This window comes from Cyprinus carpio, chromosome B13, assembly GCF_018340385.1.
Source record: "Cyprinus carpio isolate SPL01 chromosome B13, ASM1834038v1, whole genome shotgun sequence".
Classification (NCBI taxonomy): Eukaryota; Metazoa; Chordata; class Actinopteri; order Cypriniformes; family Cyprinidae; genus Cyprinus; species Cyprinus carpio.
The window spans coordinates 13,572,689-13,590,621 of NC_056609.1; the positions used below are offsets into that span (position 1 = coordinate 13,572,689).

Below are 17,933 nucleotides of genomic sequence, written 5' to 3' on the forward strand. Positions count from 1 at the left end.
TTGCTCCAATGAGATGTTTATTATACAGTATGTATTACTACATAACTAAGCATAAATTGACTATATGAGCATATCGCAAATCACCCATGTGTAATATAATGCATCTTCTATGAACATATTTGCATTTTCAGAAGTCAAAACTTACATTTTGATAAAACATCTCTTGTGTGACAATCACTTCAGGACCAAACAAAAGAAAAGATTAAAAAGAAACTTATGAAAAAGCCACTAAAGTTTTGGGTTTACATTTATTTGCATAAATATCTATGTACACATTAACCATATCATGACATCATTATGAAGGGCAAAAAACTAACAAACAATCACAGTATAACACACAAGCTGTGCACATATGTTGAATGTAAAAAAGAAAAGAAAAAAAGAATAAAGAATAAATGACAAGTTGTTTTTAGTTGTCGGCCGGCTCCATGGACTCAGAGCGCTGCTTCTTCAGTTTGTCTGCGTAGAAACGAAAAGACTCCTGCGGGACAAAAAAAACAAACAAAGCTTTTTTAGATATTTGTAGTCAGTAAAAGGCTAAACTAGACAAAATTCTCCAACATAATTGTACTTTGAGTGCGTGTTGTGTGTAGTTGTGTGATTCCTGCCCTCTGAGGCAAACTAATAACAATCACATGCTCCAAACAAATCCTCCGCTCCCGTTTCATCTTACAAATAACATATTTACTCGTTCCCTCTCCCGTAATTAAGCACAGGCGTCTGTAAACAGCACTCGCTCTTTATTTTTGGAAGGTGAGTGCCTTTAGAAGATTACCATTTCTCCAACAATGTATATTCCCTTATTAATGGGCTAATTAAAGTCGATAAATAACAGCTGCTGGGTACGAGAAATGAGGCCAGATGTGAACGGCACCTCAAATCTCTCCTTATCGCCTCTCTCCGGAGACTCTTTGTACTGTGGTATTAGCGGCGGCCGTGGTACTGGAGGAAGAAGCGGAGTTGAATGGAGCGGGATGGAGTGCTACCTGAGATTGCTTTGTGAGAACTTAAATGGTGCACTGAGAGCTTAGCGGTGTGTGAGGGGGAAGGGTTTGTAGATGGCTGGCTGGCTGGTGAAAAACACCGGAGCACATAGTAAATAATACACCAGAGCGTGAGGTGGCCTATTAAGGTACTGTAAAAGTAGGGGTATTTCAGGTGAAACTGGACTCTAATCAGCTAGTGCTTAACCAACTTCAAAAATGATTATTAAATAAAGCAGCTTGACATCCAATCACTGTTCAAAAAAAAAAAAAAAAAAATTATAACTGCCCACACAATGTGTACACAGCATTTGCGGTTCATGAAGATGCTCATGATTTGAAGTGGGCAATTTGTTGCATAATACATAATACTGTTCAAAAGTATAGAGTTGGTACAATGTTTTAATGTTTTCAAAAAAAGTATCTCATGCTCATCAAGGCTGCATTTATTTAATCAAAACTACAGTAAAAAATGTAGTATTGAGAAACTGTATTAAAATACAATATTAAAATAACTGGATTATTTAATCAATACAAAGTTCAAAAGAACCACATTTATTTTAAACAGAAACTTTTGTAACATTTTACAAGTATTAACTGTCACTTTTAGTCAATTTAATGCATCCTTGCTGAATAAAAGTATGCATTTATAAAAAAATTATAAAAAAATGATTAATATTACTAAAACATTTTTTTTTTGGGATGGGCTATATAATATATATTTTTTTTGTTTTTGTTTTGTTGAATTAATGAATATCACAGAATCTGGCCATAAAGTTTCCTTCTACACTTTCCAGCCTTTTTTGCCTCATAATTTCAGAGTATGAAAGTGTTAATGTTTTTTAATGCATTCCGGAATATATAAAGCTGTGGCAAAAATGGCATTCAAGTTCAAGTTCAGTGAGTCAGATCAAACTGTCCATTCAATTGAATCGATTCAAAACTCTAAATGAACAATCTGCCTGCATAATCATTCAAAAATGTTCAACAAAACCTCTATGGCAATTCTAAGCAAAAATATGTAGGAAAATACTGTGCTTAATTACACTGTGTAAATAATAAATATTTTTATTACATTTATATTTAGTATTACTATATACAATCTTGTACTCATTCAATAGAAAACAATTACATTTTTAACCACAACTTTTTTTTATTCTTTTTGCCTACATATTTTTTACTAAACGTAGTTCTTAAAACAAACATTGTAATCTATGCTGCAACATCTAATTTGGTTTAAATGATTTCTCTTATTTAATTCTCTTATTAATATTCAGTATCTATTAAATGCCAAAGAACAAAGTCAGATAGTAGTCAAGTATTTTTACTCTGCTGTAAAAGTACCTTTCAATCGTCAGAACTTTATCAGTGTTTTCTTTAGAACACTGTACTTCAAAACATTTCAAAGCATAATATTGTACTTAATACTGCAATGCGTTTCATATTAAATATCATTCAATACTTAATTACATTAGAAATCTATTACTTTCTTACATACACTCAAGTTAAAGTAATTCAAAGATTTATTTGAGTACAAGAAAGTACTACATGAGTACTTACAGTAAGTATTAAAGGTTAAAAAAAAAATTATTATAAAAAAAAAAAACCTCTAACAACTTTAATTAATGACATGTAGTGCAGTAAAAAGCGTAACATGATGCTTTGGAATGTAGTGAAGTAAAGATTTCTCAAACTACAGATCCTCCTCTGCTAATGAATACTGATTATTACCGGAGGCTCTTCGAAGGGAACAGCTTCTCCAGCTTCCTTGTATAGAAGCGCCAGTCTCTTGAGAGTCAAGTCATCAGCCTTCACCCCCTCAGCCTGCATGCGCTCATACAGAGCCTTCGCTGAACTGAAGTCCTTGTCTAAACCTGTTGAGAGTGAGGGAGAAAACATGCAATACTTCATTCTGCACATATCAGGTCTCATGAAATAATAATGCTGTAGAGGTCTCGAAGTACTGAAACGTGTTAAAGTTCTCACGGAACGCTGGCTAAAGTAGCCCTTCATTAGGAAACATGTGTTTGTATTAGCAAGCGTGCCTCCTGTGAGTCAGTCAGTGCGTTCTGCTTGTTGCATTTTTAATTGACAGGCTATTAACTGACTAGTTTTGCTATGCGACTCGAACAGGCCAGCCAGATGAATAGAGTATTAATGCCATTGTCCAGCAGATGAATCATGTAGCTTTTAACACTGATCATGCTCTAATGAAACACAAAAAAAAAAAAAAAAAAGGCATTTATTTGAAATTCTTAGAATCTTACAAATGTCACTTTTAATCAGTTTAATACATTGACGCTGAATAAAACAATTATGATAATAAATAAATAAATAATAAATCTTACTGAACCCGACCTTTTAAATGTTTGTGTATATCTATCAGTGTTGATGCAAACAGTGGTCTTACCATAGCATTTCACCAAATGTGAATAGATATTCTCCTTCTCTGTGAAGTCAGGAATCAGCTCAGACAGAGCCTTGATTTTGGCAGCCTGTATTGGAATGAAAACAGTCTGTCTTTATTCACATACTGTGTTACTATATTGCATGTAAACTATGTACATACATACACTTATTGAAAGTTCAGAGCATGAAGACTAGAACAAACTGGGTTTGTTTACCTGTCCCGGCTGTTGAGCCGCTCGCAACATGTATGTGAACATTGTGTCCTTCTGCTCACTGACGGCCGCACAGCGCTAAAGCAATCAAAGAAGCACAAGAGACTTTAAAACTCCAAACACAAACATTTATGTGTATCATAATGTGTGTGTGTGTGTGTGTGTGTGTTCACATGCATGCATAGCATCTGCCCTCAAGCATAACATAACCCCTTGCTATAAAAAACAATTACTTGTATTTGCTGTATTCACACAGCAGGCAGTTAAAAGAAGGCAAAGGGGAGCGTATGAAGGTGTGTGTAACAGCATGATGGAAGCGTGTGTTTTTGAATGTATCCATCTTCCATTACATCCTTTAGCACTCAGTGCAGAGCTCTATAGTTGAGGGTTAATTATACAGCTAATAAGGGAGTCAGGCAAATAACCACTTATTTCTTTATGAAAATTAAAATGTACAGTGTCCGCCCAATTTAAAGTACAATTATCTACACTTAGCCGTATAAAGGCTTTGAATTGCATCGGCGTGCTCCTGAGCTTTCAAGCGCCGGTGTGCAATTTTCACACTCTTTAATCAGGACAATATAACACAAGTTAAATGAAGGCACAGTGAATTCTGGAAGAGTAAACTGTGCCGTACAGAAACTGTAGGTCTTGAGACGATTCAACAACCATAAGCAGCTTTGTCAAAAAGAAGATATTAGCAGGTATGAAGAAATCAGGCTTTTATATGAATATTCTGGGCACCTTTAAAGCAAGAATGGACTAAACTTTCTCCTTGCAATACAAGTTACATCGACAGCATTTGTGGCATAATAGCATTTTTTTTAAATCATGTTGTGGTAAAATGCTTAGAATGCAGGTAAACAGAATCATCATCATCATCATCAAATAAGCATTGCCTGCTAAAAACGTTTCATTACAATGTTACTTTCCAGGTTTTTCATGACCATGATCTGTTCTAGAGCTTCTGGTTAGGCATTTCTGTCCATTTCTGTCAATGTAACCAAAACTTTAAAGTTCATAAAGACATTTTAAGAGTAATTCTTATTCAAAATATGGTAAAGCAAGCACATTTGAGCTTCCATTTAACATTTTTAACACTCTATGTATGTGCACAGACCAATGCTTATATGTGAGTAAAAGCCTACACATCATATAAAGCGATCATGTCTTTTCAGAAGACTTAATTAAACTGCTAAATTCATATGGATTACTTTTAAGATGTCTTTATTAACTTCTTGAAGTGTGAAAGCTTTGGTTACATGGACCTTCAATGAAAGAAGGTTAGTGTATATTTTCGAACATTCCTGTTTATTGTTTCCATTGCAGGTGCCTTACTCTAACAAAACTGATCTTACTTTGTAATTAACCTGGAAAATGCTGCTGTAAAAAAAAAAAAGTCTGAATCTCTTCTGAAGGAAAACATCATCCTGTCTTGTGTGTTTTGAAATCGCTGGAATGCCCTGTGCTTTCTCTGGGTTCAGCGCCAATGAGGTCACATTACAAGCCAGTCGTGAAAGCTGTGTGTTTCTCTTGCATCTGCTAATTTAAAAGCTGAGGGGTCTGGGAGGCTTTTAACAGGCTGCTATATTAAAATGAACTGACACGACGATCAGAGCACTTAAAACTGCAGCCCAGCAGCTTCACTCCTGAGAGATACTCTCTGATGCGATTCACGACACCTACAACACAGCGAACAAGACTAAAACGAACATGCTGATCTGAGACTTTCTGTAAAATCATCTTATGATATTTAGCATTCCATCTCGGGGACGCTGAGAAGCAAAGCTTCCTGTTATTTCCACATCTCAAAGGATTTTACTCACTCCTGGGTTTAGTGGTACCTTAATGCAGCCATTTTGTTCCTCAACTCGCTAAAGTGCTTTTTGAAAGAGGGAGAGGAAAGATCTTACTTAAACAAGAGTATCTCAGCATGCAAAAGTGACCGAATGATTAAAATATGAGACAGGGAGAGGTCAGAAAGAGCAGCGATCACTTGAGACGGAATTGTAGTTAGTGACAGGGTCAGCCACTTCCAATACCAACTCGAATTCGATTCAGCAATTTAACAAGGTCACGGAGTCCTCATGCATATCTTGGTTTGTGAGAGACGGTACCTGCAGGAGGAACTTGGCCTCTTCTGTCCTGCCCGTGTCCAAGTAAATCAGGAAGAGGTCTGTAGCGGCTCTGTAGGAGGCAAAGTGATTGCAGAGCCTTTCCGCCATGGCACTCACTGGACAAAGAGAGAGATGTCAATCATTCACATGCTTCGATGGTGATTACTAGGTTACAACACACCAGCAGGTGCTGTAATGTTTCTGCAATCCAGAAACACACAAACAAGGGCTAGAAGTCCGTTCAGAAGTACTCAAAGAACACAGTTGTGTATCAGTGGCTATCAACCTTTTTGACTTCAAAAAGCCCATCCGAAGACTCCTCTGTACTACTGGTTTGTAAATATAAACCCTTGTAATCTTTAAACAAAAACATTTACGTGCCACCACTCCCTTGACTTACATGAAGATTGAAATTAGAAATATGTCAGCTTACTTTGACATGACTTACTTTAAGTAATTTCTTAAATATTTTACAATCATCTTGCAGCCCATTTTCTGTCAGAAAAAAAATAATGCAAAAATTGTACCTTTTGGGATACAACAGCCACTGGTGCAACAGGGAGCAACAGGGGGCAATTTTGTATTGACCCCCCCAAAAAAGTGCACATTACTACCTTAAAGCAGTAATAAGCTACCACTATGACCTTTCCTATGGGTTAAATAAAATGTCCCTTTGAGACTGCCCCAGTGTTGATGTCCCACTAAAAGTACATTTATTGCAGGCTTTTTTTTTTTTGGAGGTGTTGGAAGTTTGAGTTTGATGTGCTTGTTTGGTTGAGATGATATTGTTGTGATGAAGAGGTGCTGTGTGGGTCTTACATTTATCTAGTACAGCATCGTTGTTGGCATCTAGAACTTTGCGGAAGACAAAAGAAATACTGGATTTCTGATTCTCTGTGTTCTGGATGTAAAAGGACTCCAACAGCTCCACCGCACTGTCTATGTCCTCACTGCAAAAGAAGAAAAGAGAGTTCATACTTGGTGTAAGTGCCTTTATAAGACATGCCTTTGAAAAAAAAAAAAGGTGAAAATTTCCATTCCATTTCTGCGTCTCTTCCATCCCCGACCTTCATTTACAGAACAGTAAGTGCTGAAACTTTAATCAGCTACATTAATATTCCCAGCCTAGCCATAGACTGTCATTCCCCACCATTCCCAAAGTCTTAAGACAGTGTAGGACAGCGGAAGAGCGAAGCGTTCCTCACGAATGATTTGGTGGCTTCCCGTTTGCACTGCTTTGTCTTGTCGGGGGGAACTCTGACCCCCGGGCGGACCTAAGCAACAGTGACACGTGTGCTGTGTGTGGCTGAGCCAAATTGACTGGTTAAGAGGCGAGACGGGGCTCCGGAAACCGGGCACCACATTAGTGCGGCCCATTGTGAATTATTCAGACTACATAGTCCTAGCCATCACAGCAGATTTGAGCCTTTAATAATAATGGGTGGAGAGGGGTGAAGGGGATGGAGGAAAGGTAAGATGAAAGAACAGAAGATGAAATTGAGGTGTGAGAAAAGGCCACATGAGCGGGCGGTCCTTTGTAGCAACAACAAACCTGCGATGACACCAATTTTAAGTCAAGGTCAAACCACAGAGAGGGCACATTTCATGTTATTTACAGAAACAAGGGTGCTTCATTGTTCTTTTCATGAATTTGTTTTCACCAAAATAACCAAGAAAAGTTTGTGCAGGTGGAATCTAATCTCACCCACCAGACAGTCTGCTAGTGCTCCCTTTGTTAGAAACACTGAGCATGTGGTTCAGAGTTCCTGAGATAATAATACATCTATAATCAAGTCTTTGTCGTAGTCAATCACAGTCTTAACCTCTGTGTCATCTGCTTCCCTCCAGCTGCCAGGTATGTGGTGCCAATTTTAGCTGCATTTAATTGAACTGTGCATCCACTTTAAAAACATCTGAATGACTGCTCATCTCAGGTATTGTGAGCAGCTCTAGTAGCTGACCCAATGCAAACTTTTGAGTCTTGTAGCTATACACTAGATGTTGGTGCTTTGCATTCATGCCATAATGTCTAGGTGTTTGCTTCCACAAGTGTCTATTGATATTCTGGTTATTCCATATGATTCATGTCCCAATGTATGTCATTCCTACTCCTTTTGACCGATGAGCTGCCATGCTTTTTTCAGCTGACTTTTTCAATTGTTCATAATTACAGTATTAAAAAATTTTTTTTTAACAGATTTTATTTTTGTGCCACTATTATTATTATTATTATTATAAATTAAATTAGATATTTAATTTATTTTATAATAAATTAGGTTACTGTTTAGTGTTTTCACTACAAGCTTAACTAGAAAAAAATCCCTTTTTTTTTTTTCCATTTCCATGTTTCAAAACTTCTAAAGAAAATGGCTTTTTTTCTGGCTGCATAATACACTACCGTTCATACGTTTGGGGACTCTTTTTCTTTTGAAATTAAAGAAATTAATACTTAAAAAACAAAATAATAATAATAATTCTGTTATTTTGAACATTCTATTCAACAAAGAATTTCATAGAGAACCATAGTTTGTGAGATTTGCAGTTTTGTTTAGTAAGGAGTTCATAAGCAATAGTAGCAAATCTTGCCTTAACCAAAAAAATTAATAAATAAAACGTACTTTTTAATATGAGCGAGAGCAGTATTGTTGACAAATAACATGCTGGACATCTTGATGGAGCCTAAAGTCTTCACCAAGGCCTCCACTTCCTGGATGTCCTGTGTGTTTCCTTGACTTGCGAGACCCTGGACCAGTCGAGTGATGGCCAGCTGAGTGGGCACCTGGTCAGCCTGTAACATGCCCTTAAGAGTCCCCATGGCATCTGTGAGAGAGATCATGTGGTCAGGTTTAATAAAACAAAGCCTTGGAAGAAACGATGGCGTTCCCCAGTATTCAACAGTAACTGGGAGAACAAATCCACTTTTGTACTCACCTTTCATCTGGCCTCTCTTCATCTGAGAGATGATGAGAAGATTGTTGGCATTGTCACTTAAACTGAATCCAGGAATATGATCAGTGGCACTGAGAAGACAAAAGGAAGATTGAAAAGGTATTGGTTGAACACATCTTGTAGTTTGTGTTGTGGGATCAGCTGTATTTATGAATAATACATGATGTTGTGTATGTGTGTTGATGCTGAGAGTCTTTTTTTCACTGCTCATCTTAAAATTGTGCGCATACATGTGTGTGAGACTGAACAAATCTGGATCCACTCTACACGTCCGTTTTCCCTCATTCGTCACTTAAACCTCAATCAAAGTCTTCTTTTTTTATTACCCTCGCTGGCCAGATTAATCCGGCCGCCCAATTGAGCATCAGCCGCCGCTCCTTATCTCAACAGCGACCTGCCAACAGTCGCTCACACGGCAGACTGGCCCAGAGACCAGAGTCAGAGTTACTCTTATCAATCCAAAGAAAATCCTTGTGTCCTTCTCCTTACTCTCGTCTAGCCCTTTAAGTGCTGGGCAATCCCATCCCTCGCTTCTCTCTTCCAATCCCAATCCCCTTAATCTGTCTTTAAAGCACCCCGCTGGCCAAGACCAACATCCTGCCAAACATCTGCATGAAGTCCACCACACACACACGTACCTTATATGCATGATTTTCAATATACTGGCCATCATAATTAACAGTAAAGGATAGTACTGTTGTTTTCTGTACTGCCATTCAGTGCCCCAGTTTAGGAAACCTTTATGTAATGTAATGTTATGTTTAATACACATCATGGTGTTAATAACAACAAATATAATACATTTCCTTTCTCTTTGCATTTTTATATCAATATGGTACAAGATTATCCTATTTAAATATTTAAATAATTATAGTATAATTAAAGTAGTCTGAATATATTACCTAAAAAGTGTAATGTAATGGATTATGTTACTGACTACAATTTTTGTCATGTAACTTGAAATCAGTAGCAGACTACAATTCTAAGTAATCTACCCAGCTCTCTCTCTGTGTGTATGTATGTGTATATATATATATATATATTTATATATATATAATATATATATATAATATATATATATATATATATATATATATATATAGCTTCTAAAAACTTGGTTAAAAGTACCTTTGCAACAACAAAACTACAGTGTAATACAGTGAGAGATCATGTGGTATGCATTCACTAAAAGTCAATGTACAGGGTCAGTTAACACCCACCGCAATGGCTATTGCGTGATAGCCTGGTATATAGACATTTCTGAATGCTTCCTGAAAGTATGCACAGCATTATAGTGGCGATGGCTTTCTTTCATAAGGATATATAATCAGACATAATATGACCCAGTGAAACATCTGAGCTTTATGGATAGATCAAAGATCAGCACAAACACAAAGATCTATTACTAATCGGCAAAGGACTGTCATTTTTGCATCTTGCCAAGCTCTTTTGAGAACTCAGAGATTATCTAGTAACTCTGAAAGGGCTAAAACCATAAGACATGTATGTGTGTGTGTGTGTGTGTGTGTTCAGCTAGAAGGAGCTTATCAGCATTCATCCGTTTCAATTCAAGACGATTTTCTGATGCTGCAAAATCGGGTACAACGGCCATGACCTTAAAACCTGTAATTTAGCAACCTGCAATACAAATTTAAACATATTAGATGGTGAGACCCCCACAGACAGACTCACATGTTTTTGACAGCCATGGCATCCTCAATGTTGCCTGTGGCTAGGAGGGCTTTGATGAGGGTGTCATATGGAGCAGGGCTGAGGACCATGCCCATGCTATCTGCTTTCTTCAGGATGTCATAGGCCTCTGAGAATTAATAACAACAGGGGTAAAAACTATACGTAATCTACTCAGACCACTACAGATAATCATGCATATGGCCATTATTTAACCATCCTGAAAAATAATCTTGAGACAGTCACACTAACTTTTACTATAAAGCTACTATGAAGCAATTTTAAAGCTATTATATATAACTATATAAATAAACCTGACTTGACTTAATCTAAGCTGACAGCTAATATATTAAATATTATCTACACAGTATAAAAATATATTGTATATAAAGTTTTATTTAGATTTTTTTTTATATTATTTGACCTTTTAATTCATTTTTATTTTATTATATATTTAATTTAATGTATGTATGTGACTATGTAACTTTTTGCTGTCTAAAGGCTGAAAAATAAAACTAGAATAGACAAAAGTTACAATTACAAAAGTTGAATAGCGCAAGTACGCCATTTTCTTGGAAATCTGTCCTGACAACTCTATGGCTTACCCTAGTGATTTAAGGGAAGTTACATAAAGTTACATAAAGAACTAACCTTGAGCTTTGCCCTTCTTGCAAAGAGACAGGACCTTAAGTCTGTAGTCATCAACTGTGGCCTCTTTAGAGACTGAAGCAGCAACCCTTTTACGAGGAGCGGCCTGAACCATGGGGCTAGATTTGTTCTCTTTCTCCAAAAACATCTCAGGCTGACCTTTGACCTCCTCAAACCACACCTACACATAAAACAGCCACATTATTACACCATTATGCTTCCTTAAATTCTGGATATTAAATCAAGTTTAATTAATTCATGGTTTCCACCTGCTACAGAGATTATAAGAAGCAGGACAATAAGTACTAAATGTATCTGACTAAAGAAAAAGTTCCAAATGCTGAAGGGCGGTGGTTTTCAACTGCCTTTGTTTCCGGATTTGTGTAACAGATTTTTGTACGGGACATTGAATAGGTTCTTTTACCTCAGGCACCTCGAAAGGCACCTCCTTGTCATTGTTTTTAAGGATATCAGCAAGCAAACGCAGTGTCCTCTCTCTTGGAGCCAGATTTTCCTCTTGCATTTTCATCCAGGTTGCTTCAGCCTTTTGCCAGTCATTGGTCTCCTCTGACAAGAAAAAAAAAAACAATGTCAGTGCAAAGCAGTTACGCTCATCTACTGTTTGCCGTCTCAGCTCCAACACATGAGACTTACTGCAGAGGCGTAACAAATAGTGGTACATGTCATCTCTGTCACACTCGAACAGCTTGACAGTCATGTCCACCATGTTCTCAAGGGACTCCATCTGGGGAAAGAGAGATTCAAATAGTGATACACACTCTGTTGACCTACAGCAAATCACTTTTTCAGACAAAACGGCAGAGAAACACTGACCTGTTGGGCTGCAATGCATTTCTCTGCAAACCACTGCAGACGGGTTGGTCGTGCCCTTAGACCAGGAGTCTGCACATGGGTAAAAAAAAAAGAAATGTATGAGATCTCAACAAACTAAATTGGTGCAAATCACAAACACTGCACTAATACTATCAGAGGGCACAGTGTGCATGAACAATCATGAGAAAGGGCATATCAAACGCAAAATATAAAATAAACTAACTGCTCAAATTATGCCCAGGTCATCTCAAAACAAAACCAAACACCAAACAAAACAAAAGCAAACAAAACAAAACAAACAAACAAAAAAAAAACGAAACCAAAATAAATAGATTAAAAAAAAACAAAATACAAATCCCAACCAAAAAAAAAAAAAAAAAAAAAAAAAATCAAACAAACCAAAACAAAAAATAAAAAAATACACAAATTAACACAATTTTGGGGGTGGTACAGACAATATAGTTCTAGTTGTATAACATGATTATTTCTCATATACAGCACTGAATCATAATGCTCTGGTGCACCTACAGTAAATGAGAATCTTCACTAACACACACACACACACACACACACACACACACACACACACACACACACACACACACAGATTTCTAAATTCACATTGTCTCTCCTCTTTGGAGGATATTGCACCAGCAGCATCCAAACAGAATTACTCTGCAGCAAATCAGCCTCCAGGCCAAGTTCAAAATCACTCCAGCCTTCCTCAAGCCTAATCTGCTTAGCAAATAAGACCAAAATTGAACCGCTACATAGTCCTAGTCTTTTTTTGTGTTACTATAAATGTAGGAGCAGCCCCTGGGCCTGATGCGTAAAGCCCCCTGGGGCAAATCTTCTCTTAAATAAATCCAGGATGATGAGCATCCCCACTCCACCAATCTTCCTATATAAGAGAGCAAATCAACACACAAACACACAAATTCATTTGACCCAAACACACACACTTACACACACACACACACACACAGCCAATAGCCAAAAAGAACATCTAGGTCAGGTGATTAAGAGTCTGCAAAGACAAATAGATGACAGATTTTTTTTTTATCAACAACAATAAATTGATAAATTCTTTCTCTATTAAGATTTTAGCCTTATATAGTCAATAAAAATGCTAGAAAATATAAACTAATCCACTGCTTATGTAATTTTCTGTCAAATTATCATTTTCTATCATGAAGTCAGAAGTTTCTATGAAGAGAGCAGGAAAAAAGTCCTGAAAATCTTACAAAAATAAAGGGGGAAAAGTGTATTTTTTCTGTGTAGTTTGCAACACTGTTATTAAAATTATAATACATCTTTATAAATGTATAGCAAAATAAATAAATAAAATAAACTGTCAGATAAAGTCCAGAAGGTCAAGACTTCTGGCAAATATTTGAGACACTTAAAACTATTTTTCATGCTAGCTTAATTTTGTTAATGTTGGATAGTTAAAAAAACATTTAATCGTTCTCACCAAGAAAAAAAAAAACTTTGGGTTTATGAGTCTAATGCTTCACAAAAAAGGAAACCAGAGTGTTCCATTTTCATGACCTTAACAAAGTTACAGTAAACAAAAACTCCCCATTCATTCAGACCTTTGAGCAAAAACACCCATCATCACGCTGAAGATGCCATCATTCTCTCAAACACAGGTCACACACTCTGAAACACTCACACACAATGTGAAAACCATTTTAATTACACCAGCATTTCACTTAATTACCACCATTATTAATAATCTGACAATTATAGACAGCACAATCACCTGACCACTGACCAGCACTCCATCACTGCACTTAAAGTTTCTATTAGAGAGTGGAGTAGAGCTCTGTGTCTGCTAATGCTACTTAGATATCAGTGTTTTTAATTATCCAGCTCTGGATGGAAGAGAGGATGTGTGGAAAACGCTCCAGGGAACGAGTGGGGCTTCTGACCTGTCAAGCACAAGGATGCTCAACAAGCCACCATTAAACACCAACTTTTAGAGAGTTTATAGTGGAGGGAATTCAGATGTATAAAACTATTTTAACTACCAGGTGTAGAAAGATATGACAGAGCTTTGTTTTCAATGACTAATAGCAATTCTAATCAAATACAATGGACACAATGAGCAAATATTGTCTACAACTACAGATCAGTTGAAATTCAATACATTTCCAGCAGTGCCTGATCATTTTCTAGTAAAATACTGCAAGAGATGAGATGAGGGTTTGTGGAGGACAGATGCAGAGAGACAAGAAAAACAGAGAACGCTGCAGAAGGCTGGAAAAATAAAACTGCACAGAAAGGTGAAACAACCTCAGACAAAGACTGTGCATGAGAAACCGGCAAGAAGTGGCTTGACTGGCGCTGACATTTCGCCGTACTCCCACATGGCAGCACTGAGGGAGTTGAGTGGTGTCGTATTAGAGCAGCTGGCTAATTGAACATCTAAATGGCTTTGTCAGAGCTGTTTCGCAGTGGAAGTGTAGACTCGTGAGATGCTGTCTTCTGAAAGAACAAGACAGAACACAGCCTCAAGATATCCCCGAAAGACCCATTCTGGACGAAGCGCTCAAAACACGTCAAGCGTCTCAAAATCAGTTACTTCCCGGACAGAGCGCTCACTGAAGGGCCTGATGAGTGAACAGAGACATGCTCAATCTCTCCAGACAACAAAAGATGTCTACACATGCATCGAAAATGTGTCTGAAAACTTCACAGTCCTGAGACGGGATGAGAAGTTCTACTTTAAGCAGATGCTATTCTCATTCAATAAATATGGCCCTCTGACCCGAGAACAGTGTACTATAACAGAGCACTATAACTTGTACATGGATTTCACATTTCAAAATTAGTTCTTTTTTAACCTGTTAGCTAGGTAAAAAGCTGTCTGGAATAGTTTTGATTGGAAGAATTACTTGTGATAGTCTTGGTAGCATCAGAAAGAATAAGTATTGATTCTGCCTTACATTGCATAATATCCCAGCTATTATTTCAAAATTTGTCAGTAAACAAAATATAACATTATTGAAAACATATGCATATATGTATATACTTTCAGCCAAAAACACTTAAGGCATTGTAGATTTTTTTTATGTATCCCTTCCCAAATAATTGAATAATTTCCATTAAAATCTGGAAATCAACGTGGAAAGTTTTACAACTTAAAAACAAACTATAAAAAAAAATTAAGATGCAAAATATTATCACAATATCACAATACTTCAATTTTCCCAGTAATTGGTCTTTGTAGTCGTCGTTTTCTCCTTCACACTCGCACACACCCTCTCAATCCTTTGAAAAATCATTGTACCTATTGCCTTGCTTGAAAAGCATTAGAGTGGCTTTGGAGCCAATCTAATTTAAAAGAGGAAATATCAGTGTGGCAGTAATTAAAGCTGTTAAATAGCTGTGTGGTTTGAACACAATTACAGTAGTCCCACCTCGATGATTTTGCGTGCCTCCTTGTAGCGGCCCGTTTGCAGGAACGCAAAGTAAAGGTCGTAGAGCATCATCATCTCGCCTCGCTCCTGACTCAAAAACTCCATGACTGTGAAACAAAAAAGAGAGAGACGGGAAGGTGAAGAAACCGTCACATTTGTGTACTCTGTGTACATGGTCTCTATTCTATCAACCTTAAGCAGAGTAAATGTCTTTCAGCAGCCCAGCATTTCATTAATAACAAGTGTATATTAAAGAATAGAAGCTATATTAATGAATGTCTTGCGATATTTTTAAAAAGATTATTTTTAGATTCAATCTCTGGTTCATATAGCCACCAATAATCTCTTTACTTGACAGTATTGCTTAAATGCTATCAGAATTAACAGATTGGCTCCATTGTCTGTCAATGGCAAGCAGATCTGTACTCTTTGCTTGCCACTTCAGAACAGTCCAGAGAAGCCACAGCAACACAAAGATAGTGAACTCTTGCGGGTATATGTACATTTATGTCCATCAATGGGTTTGCTGTGGCACATTCAGAGTGCTGGGTCATCGGGGCCGTAAAGTGGCCCTCCATCGTAGAGGTCTCACTGCCTTAACACTTCAAATCCACTCACCCCCAACACACAGCGCACTTAACCCCTCCACTAACCCTGACAAATACAGAGACTATTGAAACCACCATCATCTAGGTTGTCCAACCTCCCCTTTAGTGGGTGGCACTCTTGAAAACACCGAACACACACTTTCTACATATGACCATCTCAATAGACAGCAAACCAGAACACACACACACACACACATAGACGACCAGACAAACTACTTGTGACTAACAAGTGACACGCAGAAATGTAATTAATGTGCTGTGTGTGTGGGTGTGTGTGTGTGCGTGGGTGGGTGGGTGTTACACACCTTTCTGTAACAACTCGGCATCTCCTTTTTCCACCAGGCCACAGATGAGGTCGTGGATTTTGGGCAACTGGTTGTATTGTTTATGGACCTCCACAGTGGCATCGAATGCACCCGCATAGTTCCCACTGTAGAAAAACATGACATATTACACCAAAACAGCACTACACATTGAGCCAGTATCAAGTCTTCATGTTGTGATTACTGCTGAAGCTTTTATAGGGGTATTATCATCACGGGAGAGTTTTATTGCCAAGCAGGCTGAAATTTTGAAACTTTGAAAGTTTAAATTACTTTTTAAAACATCAAACTACCCTTTAAAATATTAAAACAAAAGTAACTTTAAGAAGAACCATGAGCATCTATATAAACATTTGAATAAATACACAAATAATAATAATTAAAAAATAATAATAAAAAGAAATATACTTAATTTCCACAATAAAAATGTAAGAATAAATAATCTAAAACATTAAATGTAAATGTTACATACTGTACATATTAAAAATATATATAGTTAAATGGTCAATATGATTTAAAGCACAAATATTTAAAAGAAACTGCACTGGTCAAAAACTACCTTATTAAACCAAATTGCCCTTTTAAATATGTAATATCACAGAATTTAAAAAAAAAAACCTAAATGAACATTTAAATACAAAAAAAGAAAGAACTAAATATGTAAAAATACATATAAAGTTAAATGTTCACATTACATTTCAAAAAATAATATTGAAAAATATATATATATAATGTTCATTATGTCTGAAGCACAAATATTTAAAAGAAACAGCACTGGTCTCAAACTACTTTGTAGTTCTAAATGTCAAGTTGTAAGTACTTTTTTAAACAATAAAATTAATTTTTAAATAAAAAAAACAACCATGCATAATTAAGAAACTATAGAACATTTAAATAAACATACAAATAAAAAAATAATTAAATAGTATATATACACATTTCTAAATAAACATTTCATGGCCATGTGCAACAAAGATCTTTAGCTTCTTGCAACTTCCTGTGGCTCTCTCCTTCCTCTACGGCCCCCAGTGCCCTCACCCCCAACCGGGCCGTTTGGCAGAATATGGCAACAAAATTAGATCTGCTCTCTCCCCTCTCACACACATCTTCTTCCCCGTCTTCCTCCCTCTCTCTACCCCTTTCTAACAAAGAGCTCAGTGCCGGGGCTGACAGAGGAATAAAGCAAAGGAATAGACAAGAAAAACACCACTCCAATCACTCTATTGTGACTGCAGTGGCAGCCATCGAGTGATTGGGTAATTACCACGCCAATCACACAGGGGTCAAAGCAGACAGGGCACCGGCAGGAGGGGCGGGTGTGGAGGGAAAGTGAACCTGTGGGGTTTTAACAGGTGTAATTTCAGTAGTGTTTTCAACCCCGGAGATTATACAGTCAGAGAAGGGATATGTGCTTTAGAGAGAGGTGACCTTGAAAGGTGGGTTGAATGGGAGGAGAGGAGAGGGGGGCGTGAGGGAGATGGACAAAAAAACAGGGCAGTGATTGAGCCGGAACGTGACGCCAGCTCTTAGGCAATCGCACTTAATTGGAATGAAGAGCGACAATATTATTCATCAAGCGGGAGTCAAGAGCCAATTCGAACACACGCTGGATGATTGCGCAATGCACTTGAGCGAGAGTGAGAGAGAATTTGGACAGTGTCTCATTTGATTAAGGCCCATATAAAAAAAGCAAAGGGAGCGAGACTGATAGAGAAACAGAGCCATCCAACAGTCAA

General features: G+C 37.2%; 1 protein-coding gene across 1 annotated transcript in view; it reads right to left on the minus strand.

Annotated features, from left to right (window-relative positions):
- Positions 1 to 17,933, minus strand: part of LOC109065453 (leucine-rich PPR motif-containing protein, mitochondrial-like) — a 47,712-nt gene continuing 29,779 nt past the window's right edge. The window contains exons 24-38 of the mRNA XM_042736711.1: positions 16,180 to 16,304; positions 15,267 to 15,373; positions 11,842 to 11,910; positions 11,662 to 11,752; positions 11,432 to 11,574; positions 11,011 to 11,188; positions 10,363 to 10,489; positions 8,653 to 8,741; positions 8,340 to 8,541; positions 6,541 to 6,671; positions 5,722 to 5,837; positions 3,608 to 3,682; positions 3,394 to 3,478; positions 2,715 to 2,857; positions 1 to 481 (exon numbers count right to left, since the gene is read on the minus strand). Coding sequence (XP_042592645.1) covers positions 410 to 481; positions 2,715 to 2,857; positions 3,394 to 3,478; positions 3,608 to 3,682; positions 5,722 to 5,837; positions 6,541 to 6,671; positions 8,340 to 8,541; positions 8,653 to 8,741; positions 10,363 to 10,489; positions 11,011 to 11,188; positions 11,432 to 11,574; positions 11,662 to 11,752; positions 11,842 to 11,910; positions 15,267 to 15,373; positions 16,180 to 16,304 — 1,753 coding nt within the window. The 3' untranslated portion in view covers positions 1 to 409. The remainder of the gene's footprint in view (positions 482 to 2,714; positions 2,858 to 3,393; positions 3,479 to 3,607; positions 3,683 to 5,721; positions 5,838 to 6,540; positions 6,672 to 8,339; positions 8,542 to 8,652; positions 8,742 to 10,362; positions 10,490 to 11,010; positions 11,189 to 11,431; positions 11,575 to 11,661; positions 11,753 to 11,841; positions 11,911 to 15,266; positions 15,374 to 16,179; positions 16,305 to 17,933) is intronic.